The sequence below is a fragment of the Chaetura pelagica genome, unplaced genomic scaffold, assembly GCF_000747805.2.
Source record: "Chaetura pelagica isolate M959 unplaced genomic scaffold, ChaPel_1.0 scaffold723, whole genome shotgun sequence".
Classification (NCBI taxonomy): domain Eukaryota; kingdom Metazoa; phylum Chordata; class Aves; order Apodiformes; family Apodidae; genus Chaetura; species Chaetura pelagica.
In genome coordinates, this window is record NW_009952580.1 from 30,797 (window position 1) to 54,753 (window position 23,957).

The following is a 23,957-nucleotide window of genomic DNA, read 5'->3' on the forward strand; positions in this document are numbered from 1 at the left end:
CAGAAGCGCGTTTCTGGAAGGGGCAGGGGCCTTCCCCTCCAAGCGTGTTGTCCCCGCTGGCTCGCTCCTCGTCCGGAGGAGGCTGTGCTTGCAGCTGGAGCCTTTCCGAGGCTGCTCCAGTCTTTCTTTCGTTAACTTCTTCCAGCTCTGGAGATGTTTGTGGCTTTGGCCAGCAGCCTCTGTGTAACGTTGACCTGGATTGTTTAAGTTTCTCTTCCTTTTCAATGGTTAGTAGTTGTGCGCCTCCCTACCTCAGCTAGTTAGCATGTAATTGGGTAGGAGATTACGGGATAACGACTGCTAATTTTCCTCATGAGGTCTAATTAATGTGCTAGGGTAGTTAGTGGCTGTGTGAGTTAAAGCTGTCATATCTGTTGAGCTGTTAATAAAGGCGGTAATTTGAAACGTACAATTCCACAGCTATGTTTCCACACACTTTTGGTACCCAATTTGCGCTTTTGCATGGGCACTCTGGTTTTCTCAGCTCCAACAGATTCTAGTTCAGGAAGAGTTAGGATTTTTTCTTGGACTTGCCACCAGATTTTTTTTGTGGTTATCTCATGTCTCTTTTCATAGGCAAACCTACTCAAGGGTAAGATAGAATTATTTTTAATGAAGATTTGCTGGTGTTTTTTTGTTGTTTAGTTTTTTGCTACAATCTTACAGAGAGCAAAGTAATGGAAAAACAATAACCAGAGAACATTTCAGGTAAACTAACAGAACAGTTAAGTGACTTCAAGTGTGATTCTTCAAGAATTCTGATTCCTACTGTTTTTAATGCTTTCTAATGATGCTTCTGTCAAGCTGCAGATCTCATTGCCAAAGTTAGTTCTCAAATTGTTAACTTGTAAAATGACACATAGCCATCAAATGAAAATATATTCTCTAAAAATGTCCTGTTTCTTTTCAGGACACTGTTAAATTATGAAGGCATTTTGAGGTCCTAATCAAGAATGGAGGAAACGGATAGGGAAGCAGTTGCAACAGCAGTTCAGAGAGTAGCGGGAATGCTTCAGCGTCCTGATCAGCTGGATAAAGTGGAGCAGTATCGCAGGAGGGAAGCTCGTAAGAAGGCTTCAGTAGAAGCTCGACTGAAGGTACAAAGTGTGATAAACTTGAGTGTCTGTTGTGCAGCATGGATGTACTTTCTGGTTTTTTTCATTCCGTGTTTTTTTCCTTCTACATTTTCATCCAAATAGTTTTAAACCATGGATTTAATTTTTGCTCTGCATCCACAAAGGAAACTTTGCATCCTCCAAGTAACACAAACTAATGCTGTATATCTTTATTCAAGCATTTCAAGTGTTCTTATGTCCTGGAACTTCTGCAGTCTATCCATGGGCAGCTACCCTCATGCTCCATAGCCTGTTAGCCAACAAACCTTTGGTTTAATGATTGAATACTGAACTTGTAGCACAAAATTGGTGATTGCATGTGGAACAGATTGGTCAGTTTAGTCTCTGACTCGTACATGGGTTTCTAGAAGATAGCTAAAATGTATGACATTGTCTCTTGCAGAATTGTACCCTGTGATTGTCACCCTTCTTTGTATGTACGTGTGAGTGCATGCACACACGTATGCATACACAGACTTGGCCTGGAATATAAGTAAGGTCATCCTAGCTTTAGTGTCTGTATGTTACTGTGTTCTGTGCTTGCTTACTTCAGTGGTATGCACTAGCCAGCGGTCATCTTAGACCACTCTATTAAGTAATTGGAGTAGAGACTTAGAACAGTATTTTGGGAAATGTTTGTGGGTTTGCCAGATGAAAGTAGCTGGTATACATTGTATCTAAGCTTAGATTTCAGAATAAGTTAGTTTATGTTATGACTGTTTGTGGCTCCTTCTCTGTGGGAGTCTGCATGAAATAGATGAAAGCCTATCTGCCTTGATGGTGAAAAAACCTGTTAGCAAACTACACATTAATTTTTGTCTGTAGCATGGAAACAAAAATTGTCTTGATGACTTGGGCTGGGTTTTTCAGATTTAAGGCAGGATGCATATAGTGGAGTCTATTAATAATGGATCAGCTGTTTAGTTACTGTGATCTATTTATAATATATGAGCACAGTCATTTGCTTACTGGCTGCTTCTATAGACAGTGATGACTAAACATAAGTTTATACTTTTGTAAATGCCTAAATCCACTTTATAGCTTGGAAGTTTCCTTGTTATTTTCCTTAATTACAGTCATCTCTAGATGGTAAAAAATACCTGCTCCATAGCCCTTAATCGTTTCAGGATGCATTTTTTAAACAGGTGATGGTTAGTGATGCACAAGCTTCTTAGAGAGACCAGGCAGCCAGGATCCTGGTTCCATGACTTAGTGTTGAAGGCAGTTGCTTGAAAAGAGATAAAAATGACGTTTTGAGCCCTGCTCCTAGGGTGGCTTGGTTTTGTGTTAATTTCTTTAATACAAAGGTGGCCAGTGCAAATTAAGATTAATATTCATTCTAGGAAGCAAAGTCCACAATGCTTATTCCCTATCCCTCTCCCCTGGACCCAGCTGACTATTATAAGATTAACTGAACATGGGTGGATGTCTGTTTTTGCATTTTCCTTGCCTGTTTGTGTCAGTGAGCAAGATTAGTGATTGCTACTATTTAACATATTCAAGTTTCTGCAAAAGTTAAACAGGCAACAATTTGAATATGTAGTACTTGGAAGATAATGCCTTAGAAGAAATTGAAATATTGAATCAGAAGTATTGGAACTTTTAATGGTCATGTGACTTTTTAAATGGTTTATGGTCAGCTTCAGAAGATTGTGTTTGAGTATCATATTGAATTTCAGTATCCTAATTACCTCAGTTCCTGTAGGGGGAAAATGTGTCAATGCAGCAGTTCTATAGATAGACACTGTATAAAAATGCTTTACCACTGCTTAATTGTCCTGAGTCTGACAAGAAAATATATTTTTATCAATAAAATCAGCATGTCATAATTTGAAAGTACATAAACAGCAGCAGTTTAAGAATCACTGCATTCTTCTGGGACTTTTCCAGTACATTTAAAACACAATAAATGCTTTTTGTAGTTACCAGGATTTCCTCTTATGCTTCTACTATCAGAAAGTTCCATGACTACCGAAGTTTTTTTGCCTTAACAGTATGACAAAAAAAGTGTTTTCAGCTTAGCAAAACCATTAGTGCCCCATTTGTTTACTGGTTATTTCAAGTCCTTGAGATATGCAACTGAGTTTTCACTGATGTCTGGCATTTGTCTTGTCTTTTGAAGCCTCTTATTTCCAGTTTCATTTTCCACTCAGCTGATTTCATCTTTGTCACATCTTTTTAAAAATACATACATAAAAAACGTGCAGTGGATGTGATCTGATTTCTTTCAATCAGGTATGCACAATAATGCTTGTTCTGTAAGGTATCTGGACTGTCAGATGATACTCAGGACTAGTAGCCTATTTGAACAGTCAGTATTTCAGGTGTCACCTGTTACAAGAGATACCTGTATCAACAACTTCTCTTTACGGCTGGTTGTTGATGTTTCACAGGGTTGAAATTCTATTCAATTTGATTATTTTTTTTTTCTGACTGGATTCCTTGTGATTATTTTGGCTTTTTTTGGCTGCTTTAATATAGATTTATAAAGATTATGATCTAACCTAAGATGCTATGACAGCTTTGTGGGTGAACCAATTGTATCTAAGTCCTCTAAAACTAGATAAAACTTCAGAACTTCCAAAAAAAATGATGTGCACACAGAGTCAGTTACATGTTTCTAGTAAGCTATATTACCTTTTGAATTAGTTTATTTTCTTCTGAAAAATGTTAGATGCTGAAATGAAACTTAATTCTTGAGAAATGTTGAAAATATGGAACTTTAAGGATTGATATGAGTTCTTTCTTTGTCTTTTTGTTTTTATTTAAGGCAGCAATCCAGTCACAGTTAGATGGAGTACGAACAGGTTTAAGTCAACTGCACAATGCACTGAATGATGTAAAGGACATTCAGCAGTCTTTGATAGATGTCAATAAAGACTGGAGACAGAGCATCAACACCATAGAAAACCTCAAGGATGTTAAGGATGCTGTAGTGCAACATAGTCAACTGGCAGCTGCTGTAGAAAATCTTAAGAATATCTTTTCAGGTAATCTAATGTTCTTTATATAATCCATCATGTTCCAAAAGCACTGTACAATGGTTCTTACGAGCGGTAAGGTTTTCAAGTAGTGTTGAAAAATTTAAGCTTCTCTGGGAATGAAGAATTAAGGAAGAATCGCCTACACATCGCGTGCAGGGAAACAGCTGCTAACCATTTAATACATAATTGAGTCTAAATTACCCTCTAAGAACTTCCAGTCTGGCCTATCTCATCATTAGACACAAGTCACAAAGAAACTTCTTGCTAGCCATAGGCAGCTGGGGTAACATGTTTAGTATGAAAAATTGTAATATGCAATTGACATGTACAAAAGGAAAATTTGGAAAGCTGTGGAGTGTTGCCAATACTCTGGGCACCTACAGGAATCCTGTGGGTGAAAATAGTCCCAAATTGTTTTAGAAGTGAATTTTTTTTGCAAGCAAAGGCAAAATATGAAATGACAAGATCTTTAGTCAAAGATTCCTTGCCAGTCTTTCTCAGACAACATTTAGGAGCCTTGAGGGTTTCCCTCAGTGTTGTGTTAAGTAAGAGAATAATATGCATAAAGAAATTATAAATAGGAGATACTTCTTCCTTGCACAACTAGGAAGGTTTGCAAAATTAAATAAAATTAATGTGGTATAATGGATACTGTAAAGATAAAGAAAATGGGATTGCTTGAATCCTTTTATCCAGCCTTTTTGGTACACATTCCATCCCGTCTTGAATCAGGGTGAATTCCTTGCCAGGGCCTTTCTGCTTATAAGTTATCTTAATTTTACCCCCATAATGGGATCTAAACCTATCGTACCCCTTTGATATCATTTAAATAGTCGTTTTTCTCTCCCTTTCTCTCCTGATAGTAGTTCACAAAATGTACCTACTAAGAAAAATTATTTCCCAGTCATACCAGGTTGGACTTTCATCAACTTTTTTGTTTATTGTAAGCGGGGAGCAAGGGAGGGAAAGGAGATTCTATTTTGTTGGCACTTCCTTTGATCTTTGTTTAGCCACTAGTCAATGGTGGAGCATTCTACTTACGCAGATACATTACAGATAGCATTTACTAGCCATTTTTTAACAGTTCAAAAGAATTTCCTTTTAATTACTCCAAAATAATTACTGCAGCTGTTCTCCAGCTTGTTTATTTTTTTTGTATTTTGATTGCATTGTTTTACATCTTTTTTTCTTTCCTCTTTTTTGTTGGTTTCAGTTCCAGAGATAGTCAGGGAGACGCAGGATCTGATTGAGCGAGGGGAACTTCTGCAAGCTCATCGGAAACTGATGGATTTAGAGTGTTCTCGTGATAACCTGATGTATGAGCAGTATCGCATGGACAGCAAAAACACACATGACATGAACCTCATCCATACATACTTTGGGGATATGCAGAAACTTTCTGAGGAGTTGGCAAAGCAACTTTGGATGGTGGTTCAAAGATCTCTCGTTACAGTCCGTCGAGATCCAACCTTGCTCGTTTCTGTTGTTAGGATAATTGAGAGGGAGGAGAAAATTGACAGGCGCATGTTAGACCGGAAAAAACAAACTGGGTTCATACCTCCTGGCAGACCAAAGAAATGGAAAGAAAAAATGTTCAACATTTTGGAAAGAACTGTTAGCACACGCATCGAAGGCACTCAAGCAGATACTAGAGAATCTGACAAAATGTGGCTTGTGCGCCATCTAGAAATCATACGTAAATATGTCCTTGATGACCTGCTTGTGGCTAAAACCCTGCTGGATCAATGTTTTCCTCCACATTATGACATTTTCAACAATCTGTTAAATATGTACCATCAGGCTTTGTCCACCCGCATGCAAGAACTTGCTGCAGAGGATCTGGAAGCAAATGAGATTGTTAGCCTTCTAAGTTGGGTTTTAAATACATATAAAAGGTAAGGTCGCCTCATCATTCCTGTTAGCAGTAGGTGACAGTAAGTATACAAAACACGGTTTATGTGCGAATATTTTATGTCTAATAACATATAAGAAGAAAAAAGAGGGGCTAATACTGAAGTCCATGCTGCATTGATATTTGTTATGCATTTAACTTTTTGGGAATTGCTCCTTAAAATTTGTTTGGATTTTCTAGTGCATTATTTATTTATTTATTTTGGTAGCTTTGTAAGCTTTAAATTCAGTGCAGTTATAAGATCTGCTTGAATCTGCAGTCGCTGAGTATTTGCTTACCGGTTTGGTGAAGTATCGGGAAACGCGAAAGAGACTTTTGTCTCATCGAAACAAAATGTTTGTAGTTGGCCACAGCCCCAGAAGATTTGTAATGGTTACTAACTTTCTATTGTTCTTTTTACAGGGGTTGGGACTGTTTCGGTATTGCTTCATTACTGTTAAATGGAAAGAATGTAGTAACTTCCTTTAGGTTTTCTCTCAGGACTATGTGGTGATTTGTTTACATAGAAGAATTTCTGCTTGCAGTTTGTCTCCTGCTATACTCTTAAACTCTTTCCTTTTAGTGGTGTGATTTGTTGGGATAACTTAAGCATTATGTGCTTTTGATTTTCTTTTGTTTTTTCATCCTGGTGATCGAAACAGCTCAAATGGCAACTGCTGAGTTTTTACTGGCATGTAGTTACTAGGGCAACCAATTTATTTGGGGAAAAAGTAATGCTAGCCTTTCTGTGCCTCATGACTGTAATCCTGTTCTCAACAGCTGGCGTTGATCCACAGTCTGCACTGTGTACGCTTTTACCATCTTCAGTTGTTCAGGCTCATTAATTCAACAAGTTGGATGTTTCACAGGTTTAGAATATAATACCGTAAAGCATATACGTAGGGGATGATACTGTTCTGTTTTATAACCAGCTTTAAGACTTGTTTTGTTTAGAACTCTGGACTTTACTGTACACTGCAAAGTTCTGCTTTTTCTGCCTGCAAGGAACAATCAGGAGCACCCATTAATGCACAATTACATACATGTGCAGCATATAGGGGAGATGCAGTTACTAATAGGGTTACAGCTACTGATGTGGTAAAGGAGCTGAGTTTATTAGCCTTTTCTTCTTTTTAATAGAAGGCCAGATAAATAAATCCACAATGAATTAGAAATATGTGAATCTCTGTAACTGTAAGTGCCCAGGTGTTTCACTTAATGTCGTAAGGCTAATGTTCCAGTAAGGCAGTTCATGGTCTTAAAATTGCTCTTCCCCCAGAAAGTAGAGCAGATTGCTATTGAGTTAGACAATTCAAAGACGAAATCTCTCAATCCGTGTTTTCTGTCATAGGAAGGGCAAAAGGAGGGAGGGCAAAAGGAGGGAGTAAAGCCAGTGCTGCATTTATTTACAAAACAAACAAATGCAAAAGAGATCAATCTTGCTAAAGTAAGTTATGTGTGTAGCACCTGATGGCAACATTTTGGAAAGGAAGTGAGAAGAGTAGATAGGATAAACGGTATCTAAAAATGCACTTCTCCCCTTTATATCCATGTAACAAGTGTGATAGAAATTAGAGGTATCTTGGGAAAAAAATTAAGGCTTTGAGTTTCTTCTTAAAAGAAAAAAAAGAGCCTGAGAAGGCAGTGATTCTGTGATAAACTGTTATAAAGAGGATGATAGTTGTTATGTATGTTTGTAGTGCACAGTGAAAGAAGATATTGTCTCAGGCTTGTGAGTGGGAAAAGCAAAGTGCTCAAGCAGGATACTTGGCAGAGCTTGCCAAATCTCATTCATTAGACATCTCTTAATGTAATAAACAATTCTCTATAGGAATATGTTTACACTAATCTGTGAATAAGGATTGTCTACACGACATAGTGATACCTGTATTTTTGTGATACTTCACCCTCTGTTCCCTGCATGAAAAATAGGTTCTAAACTGCTGTTCCATTCCTTATTCACTTCTATGGAACACACTATATGGTGTAAGATGCTAAAGGGGGTTGGACTCGGAAGATCTTTGGAGCTCCCTTCCAGCCTCTAATATTCTGTGATTTGTGCTTTTTAATATTTTTTTACTCTTACTAGACATCATAGAATATTAGAGGGAACCTATACATTTGTGTTTGTATTTGCTTTTTACAGCTGTGCTTCAAAACTAGCTGAGAAAATACTAAGTAAAGCACAGGGCTTTTTCTGTGTGATGAACTGATAAAAGCCATGCATAATTTCTGTTTATAATCATTGTAAGATAGGAATTTTAAAATAATCACGTTGTACTTTACCAAAGTGTGCCTTGGAAATGGTTTTCAGAACTGTGTTCATCTCATAGCTAAGAAATAATATGATGATCCATGTGGAATAATAGCCTTTAATATTTGAGTGGGATGCAGTTTTACTGTGCTAGATGCATTTGTCTTTTATATTTAAATCAGTGAGAGCTTTGGAAACACACTGCGATTACAAAACCTGTGCTGGGTTGGGACCAGGACTCCAACCTGTATTTTAGGAAAAATATAAGTTGCATAAGATCCTGATGCTTCTATTCATACCATTATATCAAATACTGGTCAAGTGTTGACAAAACTGCTAAGAGTTCACCAGCATTGCTACAGACAATGTCAACAATCTTCACTTGAAGTAAGGTGCTATATGTCTAGCTGGATGTTGTCTCTAGATAAAAGTACCTTTTTTTTTTTTTATAAGACAGAGCAGAATTGGTGGCAAGTCTGGCACAGGAGGCAGAATGGAAGTCTTTTACAATGTTAGTTTCTGAATAATACAATTCTGGTTAAAATCTCAACTTGTTTATAAACATTTTGTTGAAGGGAATAACTCTTCCCTATAGTTAGGAGCTTCCTGACACTTGTGAGAATGTTGTCTTAGCACTTTCTTTCCCCTGACACTTGACTGGTAGCAAGCAGGAAACAGAACTGGTGTATAGGAAGAATTTTTGTAACTGGGGGCTAGAGGGAGGAGCCTGTGATCTTTGTTTCAGGGTTTCAGTTGAGAAGCTTTGAGAAGGGTTTAATGTCTCTATGACCTTGTGAAGTAGAGATATGATGGTGTCATATGGCCCAGTGCCATAAACAGTTTCTCACGTCTCCCCTGAATAAGCCTTGAGCAGGTCCTGTTGTCACGCGTGTTCTTTATGTAAACAGCAACAGAATGGAGTTCAGTTTTCTGAATAGCTTGAGCCACTTGAAAGATCTTCAGTCTCTTTTCCTACAGCCTTGAAAGACTAAAAATGTACAGTGTTCGGTTACAGTATCTTTTATGGTTTCAAAGACAGGAATTTTGTTTTTGTTTGATTGGGGCTTTTTTAAGTGCCTTGAGACTATTTTTTTTGTTTGTTATGTGGAAGCACCACTGTGCTGACTCACTGCAGGTACCCAGAGAACAACTTTAACTTGCAGAAATATACAAATGAAACATTTATTTAGGAATTTATTTTTATTACTTACTATTTGTTTTTTATAGTTGCCACTGCAAATATAGACTTTGTGGCTTCCTTCTGAAAAGCACACTAGAAATAGCATGTGAAACAATTTATGTTATTATGATGTAATATATTTTCATGAACTGTTAATAAAGCACTCTCTGAAGAGTGTGGTTTTGAGTTATTGATTTGTTTGAGCATGAAATATTTAGAGTTCCTCCTATGTTGTGCTTTGTTTTAGCTGTGGGGGTTTTTTTTAGTTACACAAGCAACTCATATAATTTTATAAATTATAGATGCAAACTTATCACTGTGAAGTATTAATTTTACTTAATACTTGTAAAAATATTTTTGGTTGCTCTGGTTTCATACTAACCCTGTAAAATCAAGAGTTTTCCTTTGCAGGCAAGTATAGCTGTTGTACAGTACCCATGAAGCCCACTTTTGATTCAGCATGCAAGAGATGCCTCCTCCTCTTTTATTAGGTGTATTTTCTACCAATAGAGGAAGCTTTATTAGATTTTCTTTTAATATGCTCTAGCTTTAATGTTGATATGATACTAATAGCACACCAGAAGCTCTTTTGAGAAACTGTGGGCAGAATATTTTGTACTTTTCACTAATCTTTCCCATTCTGAAATTCAGAATGTGTGTCTGTCATTGTCTCTGAAATGTGAGTCGTATAAAAACATCCCCTATCAAGAGTCCACAGGTTGAACCAGTTGGCTTTTATGCGGTCTTAAGCAATCACTAATTCTTGTACATAAGTTAGAAACACGAGAGGGTTGAATATTTAAAATGTCTGTAACTTTTTCTATACGCTGGGCTATAGCTTTTACATCCTGTTCTTCTATAAAGCTTTATTTACATTCCTTATAAATGCATTTATTGTTGCAGTTACTATTAAGAACTTTTCAAAATGTATAGATATTGGAAGATTGCCCCTTACAGTGGTCATACAAAGAAGCTGCATAGTTTTGAACCTTTAATCTCATCTTTCTGTACTAATCTGCAATGTCTTCCTTATTTCTTTTTTTTTATTTTTAAACTTAGTACAGAGATGATGGGAAATTCAGAACTGTCTCCTGAAGTGGATGTCAATTCTCTGAATGCTCTCATTTCACAAAATGTGGTAGACCAGCTTCTCAGCAAATATATGTCAACACTTACTGTGAGTAATAATAACTCAAAGATGCCTGCAAATGAATATAAAGCTGCGTTAGCACCTCAACTGCTGCTATTACATCTAAATAAACTTGTGCCAAATGTGAACTCGGTATCATTACTTGTATAAATTTTCATATAATATGTGTAGGTTTTTTTATAAAGTTATAACCAGATAACTTTATAGATGTGAATCATGATATTTCAAGGAATAATTATGCTTTAAAGATTTTTATCAATGGTATTTTATTAGAAAGGAAGGAATTTCTTTGCTCATCCAAATACATAGTGCTCATATGTTAGGCATCACCTGCACAAGCCACTAAATGTATCCTGGTCCCTCTAGTAACTACATCAACATTTGATACAGGTGTGCTCTTTTCAAGGTAACACGGATGTTTATGTTTGCCACTTTGAGTCCTTAATTTTTTTTTTCTTCTGTGTCTGTTGACTGCATGGGCATAACTTCCTTTTGTGGATGCCATTCCAAATGCATATTAAATATAAAGACACTACTTTTTGCTTATCCTAAGAGTCACGGGAAGTCAGTCAACTATGCAGAAAAGGAATCAGTATGTGATTGTTAGGTTTTTAAATTTCTTTTTCTTTAAAGATCCACTCTTGGTTGCCTCTGAGACTGGATATTGGGATAGTTGGAACTTTGGACTTGCTGTTCTTAAAATGTTAATTGGATTCCTAATCCTCAAATGTTTAGGAGCTCTGCCAAGCAGAGGAGGGATGTTTTTGTTGGTTTGGATGTGTTAGCTACTAAAAAATGCCCAGCAACAGCAACAATTTGGACTTCTTATTCATCACAATAATGTGAACCAATCTTGCTATGTCTGAGGGAAGCTGCCAATAGACTCTCCTTCACATTAGCTTGCTAGGACTTTTATGCAAGTTTATTTTTCTGCACTTACCTTTAGGACAAAAAAAAACCAATCGGCTTGTTTCTCAAGCTACTTTTGGCTTGACTAAGGAAATTCCTTTCAATTTATTTTGTCCCCTCTTAATATGGAAAAAAAAACCCCTATATTGGTTTTTCAGAAATGTTTTTCCCTACTCACTGCAAACATTATATATAGAACATTTTTGTATTTCTATTATATAAATAAAATAAGGCAAACTTGCTAGTCTGTTTAACATAGAGTGGTTTTATTTTGCTGGTTGTGATTTTTGGCTGTATATTCTTCTTAAGGCAGTAAATACTGAAACAGCCTGTTTGTTTCACAAAATTCAGCTTGGTCCAATTTTCTACCCATCCCCAAAAAACTTATTTTATTTTTTTGATGTTCTGTTTCCAACTGTTTATAAACAAAATACAACTAGTTCTGTTTGGGTAAATGAAAGTATTTCTTAATTGTGACTATCATCTTAAATATTGATGTGTAATAGATTTTAACAGATTTTTAATAGGGTTTTTTTTTCCAAGCACCTCAGCCAGAAAAAAACATTATTGTAAATTATGATCTTAAGGTGGAAGATGTTGATATCGTCTGGGCTGGTGACTTAAAAGATTAATTTTTCTTTGTAAATCAGATATCATCAGAGCAGTTCCATGCTTATAAAGATAGCACATAATTTCACATAATTGAAGATGGTGCTATGTGTACTTAGCAGGTACAGCACTTGAAAGACCACTGCTGTAGTCAGAAAGAAAACTGCTGTTCTGTGGTCAACAACCTTTCTTGTGCAGGAAGACACTAGAATTTTCATTTTCTTTCTTTATCCCATCTGCTGATAGTTTGCACCAAAAGGTATTGACTGAATATGTTAAAAATGTAAACATTTTAAAGAGAAAAAAATACCTATTTTAGACTCTTTGCCCCTTCTGTGCATGCCTACTGGTCATGTTTAATTTTGTATGGTAGGGCACACTAATATAATTACTTTTAGATAGAAATTAAAAAATCCAATTGCATCTTTAGCAGGCATGCTGATCTTTACTACCTATCCTTGCAAGGATGTCCATGGTCTGTGGGTCATGCAAGTGATCAGAAAACTGGCTTAATCTAGTTCTAACAACAGTTGCTCTCACTGTCTGCTGTTGGATGGAAGGAAAGCAAACTATTGTATCTCTGTCAGTTAAATTCCAAGAAATGCAACTCATTTAATCCAATCCTGAGTTTTTGTCCCCAGCAGTAGCAAGCATCAGTTTCCTAAAATGCAGGTAAAAGAAACTACAAGCAGATATGTGCTAATTTTCCTATGTTAAGTGTTACCTTAATTTTTTCAGTTGTGGAAAAATTCAGTTAGAAGCCCAAAGCCTGAAGCTTAATAAATGCCTCAGAAGTCAGCAAACATTTTGATTCTGGCAAACGGACTTGCTCTTTGTGTTTGGGACACACCCCTTCCAAAATGTGCCTAAGTTTAACTCAAACTACATTGCTATTTTACCAGTACTCATGTTATCTATGTTACCTTTATCCTGTAAGGATGATAAGAGTTGTTGACATTTTCAGTTACTATGCCATTCTTCATTATGGAAATGGCTGCTGTTCCAAATACTGTGGTGGGTTTTTTTGTTGTGTTTAAATAATACTTCTTTTTTCTTGGTTGTTTTGTTTAATCTAGTCTAACATCATTGGCTGGCTGCGAAAAGCACTAGAGACAGATAAAAAAGATTGGATAAAAGAAACGGAACCAGAAGCAGATCAAGATGGGTACTATCAGACTACGCTCCCTGCTATTGTTTTTCAGGTATAAGAGAACTTGGCTACTGTAGAAAATCTACAGAAGCAGTACCCGAATTTGGGGGGAATGGAGAGGCAGGGAAACCAAACTGTTTGGGATCCTGTTGTTTCTCTGTCTATTGAAGGATAGTTTGGTTTTTTTACTGTAGAGTTGTTAGTTGGAGGATTTGCCTTTTTCACTTTAATACTTAGAGTATTTTTAGTTCTTCTTCTAACTTCCAGTACTTAGTTCTTCTTATGTGTAGATTAGAAACATTTTTCAATATGTTTTTTTTAGTTGGTATTTGTATTTAGTTAACTGCTTTGAATTAGGTCTCTTCCTGTAAATTTGTACCGTAAGCCTACCAGATAAAATATTTGTAAGTTATTAAAATGTAGTTTGTTAAAATGATGCTGAAGTAGTTAGGCATGTATTTGTTCCTATAAATTATTATACAAACACCTTAATACTGGAAAGAAAAGTTCTGTTGAAGATCAAAAATGTTATTGTTTGAATGCTGCTTCATTTAATATTAATGCCTGTGCAAATTATTAAATAGCTTCAAAACTGCAAGGAAAAGGCTATTTCTAAGATCTGAAGAAAAAAAATAATCCAAACCCAAAGCAAAACAACCTGCACCACCCTGTCGGTAGTAGAAATAGGAAGTTTTTTAAGTGATCTTTATCAAGCAGAAAAATGTCAGCTTATTATCTTACTTTCCAATTTCTCTTCAGTGTCATGCTGCCAAAAGCTGCAGTGTTGAGATTCGTGTAGCAGTGAAACTTTCAAAATAAACTCAGCATAAAAGCAACTCATGTTTCCGCTTGGCTTTGTATGCTTCCTTTCCAGCCCCCTCATCTCAAACACAGTTCCTTGCAGGTGACATAGATCTTGTGTGTAGTTTTGTTTCTGAAGTTCATGAGCCCCTTCTCGTTCACTAATGTGAACTTACTACTTTCATATATGGGGAAAGCAGAGGAATTGAAAGTTATAAGGTTATTCATTGCTAGCTGCAGGAGCTTACTCAAGAGCTTTGATCCATTGTAAAGCCATTTTCCTACTGAATTAGAAAATTAAGTACTTTTTTGCTGAAGAAAAAATGCAGCTGTTTTCATTATCAGGATAAAACTGCAGCATACATTAACAGTTATCACTAACTTATTAATTACACTTACGTAAATAATGATTTTTTGCTTAGTCGGCAGCAATTGTCTGGGCTTGTTTTAAAAAACACAAACCAAAAAACCACACGTAGAGCTGGTGCTAGTGACAGTCTCCAACAAGATAGGAATTTTGGCTTTGGTTTACCACTGGTAAAGGCCTGTCTTTATAACGAACCTATTTTTAATTTAGATGTTTGAGCAGAATCTTCAGGTGGCTGCTCAGATAAATGAAGATTTGAAAACAAAGGTACTCCTTCTATGTCTTCAACAAATGAATTCATTTCTAACCAGGTAACATAATTTTTAAAATTATATATGCCTTATCCTGCCTCAGCCTCTCTTTGTCCCTACAATTCCAGTACTTGTTTTTCCTGTGAATGTTTCTTTATTGCCTCATTTTTCTCCTATAATATCCCTGCAACGAAGTTTTAATTCCCTTTCCTTTTCTTGCTTTCTTCCTGCCTTCCCCAGTTTCACCACAGGAGTGTTTCTGTGCTGGTGAGCGGCACTTTCAGTTCCTCTCTGCAAATGACTCTAATTTTTTGAGTCAGTTCTTTCTTTTGTGTCTCAATTTTATACTTCTTTCTCCTAAGGGAGACAGAAAACACCTCATTGGCTGGATTCTGCCCAGAACACAGAGACTAAACATCACATGAGCAACAAGCCCTTTATAAAACACTTCTAAAATACTACCTGACAGGCCCTTAAGGAGCATTTGGTCCCACAGGTGTACTTAAGTTATTACAGATTTCTGTTAGTTTTATGCCATTCCTTGTATATGTTACAGGTACAAAGATGAAGCACAGTTGTATAAAGAGGAACACCTTAAAAATCGTCAGTATCCTCAGTGTTATGTTCAATACATGATTGCAGTCATCAACAACTGTCAAACTTTTAAGTAAGTCTGCATGTTCTTGCAATATTGTGAGAAATATAAGTATTGATACTTCTTTGTTATTACTACATGTTCCCGGACCTTCTCTTCTTTTGGATACAAAGAGGGTTTCAGTTAAGATAGTTCAACAGACTAAACAAAGACAACTGGTTTGAATATAATGCTATTTTAGGAGGTAGATACTGTAATTGCTTTTGCCTTCATTAAGTCAAGCCATTGCCCGTCACTGGTGAAAATCCACTTGTTATTCCAAAAATTTCATTGCCAAAGAGAAATTTATCTTGAATGTTTAGAATTTCAGCAGGTCATTTTGCTTAGTTTGTCTGGGGCCTGCTGTCTTCTTTTGTGCGTGATCTCCCACAGCTGACCTTTAAGAAACATGATTGAGGTGCACTGAACTGGAGAAAAGTAGAGGCAGAACTTCCTCTATTAAGAGTATCAAAGCAGGAGAAAGAAATCCTCATTCCTCATGCTTCAGTATTCAGCAATCCAAACTGCATGTTCATCTATATCTGCTGCCATTCTCATGTCTACATATCAGCAGTAGTTTGTTACCAGCATACAAGTAGTATAGGTTGATCCCTCTAAAGTCATGCTAGAGACTAAAGTAGGGCTTCCAAACCAAGCAACTCACATTATTTCCCCTTGCAAAAATAAGACTGTCTAGTATGTCTCTTTCTGTGTATGCACTCTGAAAACTTGGTAGCAGTACAGTTGTGCATCAGTGTATGATGGAAAGTGTTGTTATTTGTCACAGAGAATCTATAATCAGTCTGAAAAGAAAATACTTGAAAACTGACATGGAAGACACATTATTGAGCAGTCATACAAGCATGGATGCAACTTTAGACATCATTGCCAAAGAAGGATGTTCTAGCCTTCTAGATGAAGTCTTCATGGATTTAGAGGTTAGAACTTTTTCCCTCAAAAAAAACCAGAAGAATTGTTTGATAAGGAAAAATAAATCAGGAATTAAGTAGTAACGAAGCCTTTTGATTGCCATAACATTTTATAGGTGAATGTCAGTAACTTTCTTCACTGGTATCATTTGCCTGTAGGAGGCTGAAAGGTTGCTTAAGAATATTTCACAGGATCCCTTTAGGCATGTGCTTTGTATATAGTGAATATTTTCTAGCAGATTGTACTAGTCTTATGTAGTTGTGTTTTAAGAATTATTTGAGAAACTTTGCTGATACTGTTGCCATCTTTGTACAGGTGCTGTACACCTGTAAGTAATGTAGCTAATTGACTTTAAAGGTGGGCCCTTTCTGGCTGATAAATGTCCATGTTTAAGAATTCTGCCTGTATAGAATCCCTCAGGGGAAAAAAATAAAATAAGTCACTTTATAGCTAAAAAGAAATTGGGAGTTTGGGGAGGGAGGCAGGGAAATTAGAGGACTGAGGGGGCAAAGACAGATGTTCTAGGACTTGTTAGATTTGTAATAATATTTTTAACTAATGTAAACAACTTGGGTGATTCACAGTAAGGAAGATGTGGGAGCAGTGTTTAAAATAAACTTGGAGCTCTTAAGCAAAACCTTTATTTCTCATTAACTATGCTCATTGATTATGAGAATACACTCCCATCTACTCTAATGACCATTCTTTGAAATCAGTTAACTTCAAGCTTCATGTCATTATTATGATTTGTAAAATACTGTCCTAATACCTAAAGAACTTTTCCTCTGGGGAGAACAAAGCAAGGTGGGTATGTAGATGTTGCGAATACTGGAATTATGTATTGTGGAGTTCTGGGGAAGGAGCAAAACATATAGCCCACCAGGTGTGGTATAGGCACAGGAAGTTTATGGGCCCATCCAAGAGGAACAACTGAATAGCCAGTAGCAGTTAAAAGACAGCAAGCAGGAAGTTTCATTATCACAAAAATTTAAAGGTGCCTCATATTTAAAATTGCAATAATCACCTCTTAAGCCACTTTTGTCCTTGGACCTATGTTTTTTTTATTTAGCGTAGACATTTAGATAGATAATGTAGAGAACTCATATGAAACAAATCCTCAGGTTAGTGCAGTTGGTTTACATACAAACCCAGTGTGTATGTCAGGGTGGCACTCTGTGGCAATTGTCATTCTGATAACTGATCACATAATTTTCTTACACTTGACTGCTTATTCCTTTTGAGGGAGTGTAGCTTAGAAATGTATGTCACTTAAAATTGTCTCCCGTTTTTTTAGTAACTGCACTGATTTGATGAAAGTGTCAAAAATGTGTTCTGATTAATTGTTCGTTACCTTCTCAGCCACATCTCAATGAGCTGATGACAAAGAAGTGGTTGATGGGGTCTAATGCAGTGGGGACTATCTGTGTGACTGTAGAGGATTATTTCAATGACTTTGCAAAAATAAAAAAGCCTTACAAGAAGGTAGGTGCAAAACAGTCTATGATAATTTGCTAATGTACTCTGACTAACATGTTGGTTTGGAATTTCTGAATGGAATTCAGAATGTGAATACAAAAATTGGAATTGATTCATCACCAGAAATGAAAAACTGTTTATAATCATATTGCAAAAGTCTGAATTTAACATTTCTCTCTCTCATTTATTTTGTTCACAGCCATATAATATTTACACAGACAGATCAGAACTGCAGGATTTAGTCCAGAAAATGTACTGGCATGTTACTAGATGGTATTCTTACCAGCTTGTACTTTTCTGCCTCTCCTCAGAAGTTTGTAGGCAGATAGAATCAGCTATTCTGAAACTTTTTGCAGGCCTGTAATTGTATTTTTAATAAATGGACATTCTGTAATTTCTAGTTTTAGTATGTATAATGAGACATAGTTAAATTAGTGCCATGAGGTTTAACAAATGTGTAGCTCATGTAAAGTTCTGTTACAGCAGCTTAATGTTACGTCTTTTTTTCCCCTGCAGTTTGTTAAAGGATATCTGGATTTTTCTTATTGTCCTTCTGTCTTTTATTATTATTGTACTTGTTTTTATCCTTTTTTGAATTGAATTCGGTTTTATATGGTCAAGATAGCATGTATTAAATGATTCCCAAAGACTTAGAAATACTTGAAGCTAGCACAATCAGGATTCAATTGAGGTCTTTGAAGAAACTCTTACTAAGCTTCTTACTTACTTACTTACTTACAGAAGTGCTTAAAAGACACAGTCTCAAAATCATACACTTACTCTATCTTACTTTAACTCTTAAAGAGATAGAAGGGACTGCTCGAAATTCCCCTGATGACCTCTTAAACTTCAGTATTTGCAGATCCTAGAAGTGTTATTATGTGTGCTAACTATATGCATTTTCAATCCAGAAAAAGTATGCAAAAGATGTTAGGTTGTTTCCAGAATTAGTCTATATTCATTGAACAGCTTTTTCCAGACCTAGTGTGTTACTGTGAGATAATAGTGCTTGGCGTGAGTTTCCTTAAGTGTGCATACCAATCTCTGCAGTCACGTTTCACCATGTCGTGTTTATTGCCACCTTCTGGTGAAGCTGACAAACACAGTTTTTTTGGAATTCATCATACCTACTATTCCACTGTATCCCACCACAAGACAATCTCCCCCACACTACACTGTATGTTCTGTCACTGGATGGGAGACTTTTTTTTCCTCCTCATTTGGGGTGGGCTTTTTTTTCTGGATTTAAAGTATTCCTGGTAACTTTGTTTTGAAAATCCATTTTTTAAAAGCCACATGAACAGAGCAGCTAAGTAAAGAATGGGTAAGACACTGTTCTGGAACAGGAGGATTTGTATGTTACAGTCATTCTGCTCTGCTGTTTTCCTCATGTGCCCTGTCATTGCACTGATGGCTTTTCAGAGGGTTACCTTTCTTAGCTGTAGAAGAGATGTTCACTTTCTCTTCAGAGGGTGTCAGTCTCCCAAGGTCTATTCTGTGGAGTACATTTTCTTCTGTGTAATTGGCATCAATTACAAAAATGCAAGAGAAGCCATCCCTGAACAACCAGTAAACTGGTATTTCTGCACTGAGAGAGCAGAACTTGGAATCACATTTTCTACCTCTTGGATGAAGGCTGTGACTTCCAATACTTTGCAATCTGTGATTTTCTCTTTTCTTGTTTTGTTTTCCTTTCCTGAAATGTTTCTGCAGAATTTTGACTGAAACTGGAAGCTCATATTGATTGAAAGTAAAGCTTGATAAATACTAATAAAATATGATTAAAAGTTTGTGACTACCTGTTATGCAGGATTTTCTTAATCATGAGTAAGTTTGCCACCATGCTTAAAGAGAAAAACCCCTCCTGAAGACTTGGTGGATTTTAAGACTCTCCTTACATTGGAGTTGAAAAAAAATGTAAAGGTTTTGGGTTTTTTGTTTTGTTCTCTATTTCCAAACCTCAGCGTTACTCTTGCACCAATACCAGATGTTTTGTCATCAGTAGCTATTTCCTATGAAAAGACAAGGGCAGAACAGCAGAGCACTCAAGGAAGATGTGACAAGGTGATTGCTGCTGGCTCTCCAGGCTTCTTAACAGATTTGACCCGGCGCACAGATAATGTAGGCGAGATGTGCAGTGCTTTATGCAGTGTGCTGGTGTTCTCCGGCAGAAGCCTCTGTGATGGGTGGTCATGTCTTGATCAGATACAAACAGCAAGCCTTCATGGCCAAGCACAGGTCTGTTCTAAAGCTCATCCAAATTATTTCATGTTTGTTCTTCTGTCTTTGGATATGCCTGTGCACCTCAAAAAAATAATTAAGGTGTGTCATCAGAAATATCTTGGTGGTGTTGTTTCTCAAAATTGGCACATCCTGGAAAGACAGATTCTCATTTCTGTTTGCATCAAAATGTGTGGTATTAGCAAAACCTGTGTACTGGTGATTACATGTAAAAATCCACATTTCAAAGACTAATAATTGTTAGAAGACTAAACATAATGGCTGTGTTTGCAGGTACCACTGGTATAATCCACCACCTTTTTCTCTTCTTTCAGACCATGACTGTTGAGGCCCATCGGAGAGTGGTTGTGGAATACATCAGAGCAATCATGTTAAAACGTATATCCTTCAGAAATGCAGAAGAGAGAAAAGAGGGTGCAGAAAGAATGATCAAAGAAGCAGAACAGTTCAGATTTCTGTTTAAGAAGCTTGCAGCTGTAAGTACTTGTTTTGGGTGCTGCTGTTAGCCTGGTAATTTAGAATAAACTACGCCTTTACTGCTTAGAGAAAATGACTGAAGTTAGGTCTCCATGTCTCCAATGTGTTGAGTGGCTTGTGAATATATCAAGGATGTCAGAGGAGTGCACAGTTCCTGAACACACACAGGCCTGCCACTAAGCACCTGGGCACCATTTCTACTGTTTGGTGTTCATACATCTCTCTGCAGCTGAGTATTTGAATGGCTTCACAGACATAGGTATCCTGACTTTGTAGTAGTAAGCAAAAGAATAAAAGAAGTTCTTTGTTAAAAAAAAAAATTAAAAAAAAACACAAAAAAACCAGGCTTTGCTTTTCCTGACTGGAAAAAAGGGTGATATTGCATCAAATAGATGCAGTTACTTACTACCTAAGTAACATGCAGTTACTTACTACCTAAGCAACATAACCTAAGTATTCATTTAGAATCAACACGACAAATATGTTGACTCCATTTAAAGTGCAGTAAAAGTCAAAAAGACAGGCCAGAAAGAGTATTTGGGAAACAATGTACAAGATAGGCCTAAAATTAATAGTAAACATTTTTTTTAACTACGTATGAAACAGATGACAAAATTCAAGAAGAATGCAGAGAGAGAGAGCCTGAAAAGCTGGGGGAAGGGGTGGCATTCATCTCTGCTCTGTGAAAGATATTGGGGAACTCGTGCATCAGAGTCCTTCATTATGTGGGATTCCGTGTAACATCTGCTTCAGATTAAGGTCTTGATAGAACAGGTTATGAAAGAAATGAAATTAATGAGATTGGCAGGACCAGATGACCTGGAACTGAATAAATAGTCCAAAGATGAGAGAGATACTACAGTTCAGCTGAACAGTTGTTGAAAGCTGCCTTGGTGGCCAGATGACTAGAAGCAAGCTAATGCATGGTCAATTTTTAAGTAATGTTTCAGAAGAGATCTGTCTTTCCCATTAGTTATTACTAATGATTTTGCTGGCGAATTAGCAAAATTAAAGACTAGAATGCATCACCATGTGTGTAAATGCAACATATTGTTCGTAAGAGACGCCTTTCCTTACTGATCATCTGAGGGTAGGTTTCTGAACAACAGGGAAAGAGGGAAGAAGCTTTTGGTGACAATTCACAGATATTTTGTTTTCTTAATGTCTGAAAATAAATCTGTTTGTGGAGTTGAAGACTATTGTGGGGAAAAAATAACAAAGGATTGTTTGTAGATATTGGGGGGATAGCTTTTCTTTTGGGGAATTCTTTTTTGTTACACTTTTCATCTTGCAGGGCTCTGGAGAGGACACTGAAGGACTTTGTGACATCATTGAAGCCATTGCAGAGGTTATCAAGCTAACTGATCCTTCACTGCTCTATCTGGAAGTTTCAACTTTAGTCAGTAAATACCCAGATATCAGGTAATTCTCTTTGCCCTCCAAGTTAAAAGGTGGATGGATAACATCACTGTTTCTTTGTAGTCTTGGGCGAATTTGAAAGCAAGGTGTAAATATGTGCATACTTTTCATATTCTAGAATGTAGCCACTTTTTAATGAAAAATAATGCTAATTCTATGCTTTGGGAGGATAAAATATGTTTTTAGAGTCCTAAGAGCAGCCAAAGCAGTGCTGCATATCGAGCTGGAAAAGCCAGTTCTGAGTGATGAGATACATGATCTAGAATTAAAGTACCTGCTGAAACTGAATGAAAAGAATGCCAACTAAATGCTCTTTTTGACAAGATGTTGTGCAAAGTTTTCTTCTAATGCCAGTTTTACCTTGTTTCTTTGGCAGGGATGATCATATTGCAGCTTTGCTGACAGTAAGAGGCGATGCGAGCCGAGATATGAAGCAGACTATCATTGAGACTTTGGATCAAGGCCCAAGCCAACCAAATCCAAACTACGTGCCAATTTTCAAAGAAATTACAGTTCCTACTCTAACTGTGCCAAAACTTCTTAAGTAACTGACAATTTCGTGTGTCATTACTGTTCTGGGATCAACGGGTTTGAAATAACTGAGGGCAAATTTGGCAATGCTGTTTCGAGTGAAGTTCAATATACATTGACACTTGGCAGGCATGTTACTTTCTAAAGATTTGGATGTGGGAATGTGTAATCAGATTTCTGAAAGAAGATGGATGTGAAAGTCACGTTTAATGAATGAAGCATCTAATGGCCAGGGGGCTTTTTGCTGATCCATTGGTTACAGCTGTTTTTGCTGTCAGCAAATACATTTTTCTTGTGGAATAAGTTTGCACAGTGCACTACAATGCCATATAAAGGTATTTACACCAAAACCAACAGAGCTCAGCTAGTGCTGGATATACTAACATACCTGGCTTATCCTACCTAATCAGACTCCTCTTTAGAACTATCTTTATATGGCACTGCATTGAGCATTGATTAACATCCCCATCCACTTTCACCTTATACTTTGTGTATGTACTTCCTTTGGTGTAAAATAGTTTATTGGAGAAAACTTAATTATGAAACCAGTTTCCTGACTAAGGAACTGAATGAATTGCTACTGTGCAGTTTGATTATAGGGTGAATAAATAAGTCACATGAGGTACAATCTTTCTTGTCATTGAGTCACAAAAACAGCACACAAAACACCACCTGTTCAATAAAACTTTAAACCATTGCTGCCTTCACCTATGTATTCTTTGCACCCTTATAGATTTACAGCACATTTTAATCTTTTTTTGCTTGTTTGAAGTGTGAATAAACTTTGGATTTAATAGTTCCATGGAAATGCAAGATACTAGTTTATTTCCACAGTATTTTCAGATTAATGCTGAAAGCTAATTGTCAGTATTTATCTGTTCTAGTTATACAATCTTATTAGAAAATGGTGACAGGATGAAGGACACAATGAAGGCACGATCTGGTAGTACCTGAAGTAGAGCTGTCAGAGTAAGTACAAGGGAGGCACGAGCCTACATTATTCTAATGAACATTCTGGAGGTGTTACTTGTTCAGCCTGCGAACACCCAGACCCTGTGCCATTTGTCCCCTCTCGGTGACAGCTGCTTACCCAGGAGAGACATGTGCAAGGTCCGCAGTTTGGACAAAGGGCAACACAAAGATTGTGACTTTTGTCGTTGACAGGGGGAGCAACATGGAGACAGATCAAGGGTCAAGTCGGCATCTCTGTACCTAAGGAGTCACTCCGGGTCCCATGGGAACCAGTGTTCTTAGAGGGGAGGGGAAAGGAACTAGGATGATTTTTGGATAGTTATGTTAAGAACTACTGAGGAGATGCTGATTTGGCTTGAATTTCAATTTCAGTCCTGTGTTTTTTGGGCTTCTGTGGTTTTGCTCTTCTGTTTATCCGAGGGAATCGGTCCATTCGGCTTTGTCTCTCCCTATGCCCCCTCTCTCTGCCGCAGTAACCTCTTCTGCCTGCTGCGTGAAACCGGTGCTGCTTCCCCTGCGTGACAAACCCCCTCCCGGCGCCCCTCGCTCTGTCCCCGCCTGCCGGGGCGCGGGGCGGGAGCGCGCCCGGACCCTGCCCGCCCCGCTGCCCGCGGGG

General features: G+C 37.2%; 1 protein-coding gene across 1 annotated transcript; it reads left to right on the forward strand.

Annotated features, from left to right (window-relative positions):
• The first annotated feature begins 914 nt into the window (after positions 1–914).
• EXOC3 (exocyst complex component 3) lies at positions 915–22,548 on the forward strand. The gene is made up of 12 exons (XM_009993623.1): positions 915–1,097; positions 3,886–4,105; positions 5,313–5,994; positions 10,484–10,601; positions 13,169–13,294; positions 14,621–14,721; positions 15,218–15,328; positions 16,083–16,233; positions 17,585–17,707; positions 20,257–20,418; positions 21,714–21,841; positions 22,215–22,548. The coding sequence occupies exons 1-12, from the start codon at positions 954–956 to the stop codon at positions 22,384–22,386; spliced, it is 2,238 nt and encodes a 745-aa protein (XP_009991925.1). The 5' UTR covers positions 915–953; the 3' UTR covers positions 22,387–22,548.
• Positions 22,549–23,957: the final 1,409 nt, after the last annotated feature.

What these genes read in the sequence shown, in the direction of transcription:
- EXOC3 (XM_009993623.1), top strand. Translation starts at nt 954, where the DNA reads ATGGAGGAAACGGATAGGGAAGCAGTTGCAACAGCAGTTCAGAGAGTA. An exon ending in CAGTAGAAGCTCGACTGAAG is followed by an intron (nt 1,098 to 3,885) that starts GTACAAAGTGTG and finishes TTTTTATTTAAG; the next exon opens with GCAGCAATCCAGTCACAGTT. An exon ending in GTTTTAAATACATATAAAAG is followed by an intron (nt 5,995 to 10,483) that starts GTAAGGTCGCCT and finishes TTTTAAACTTAG; the next exon opens with TACAGAGATGATGGGAAATT.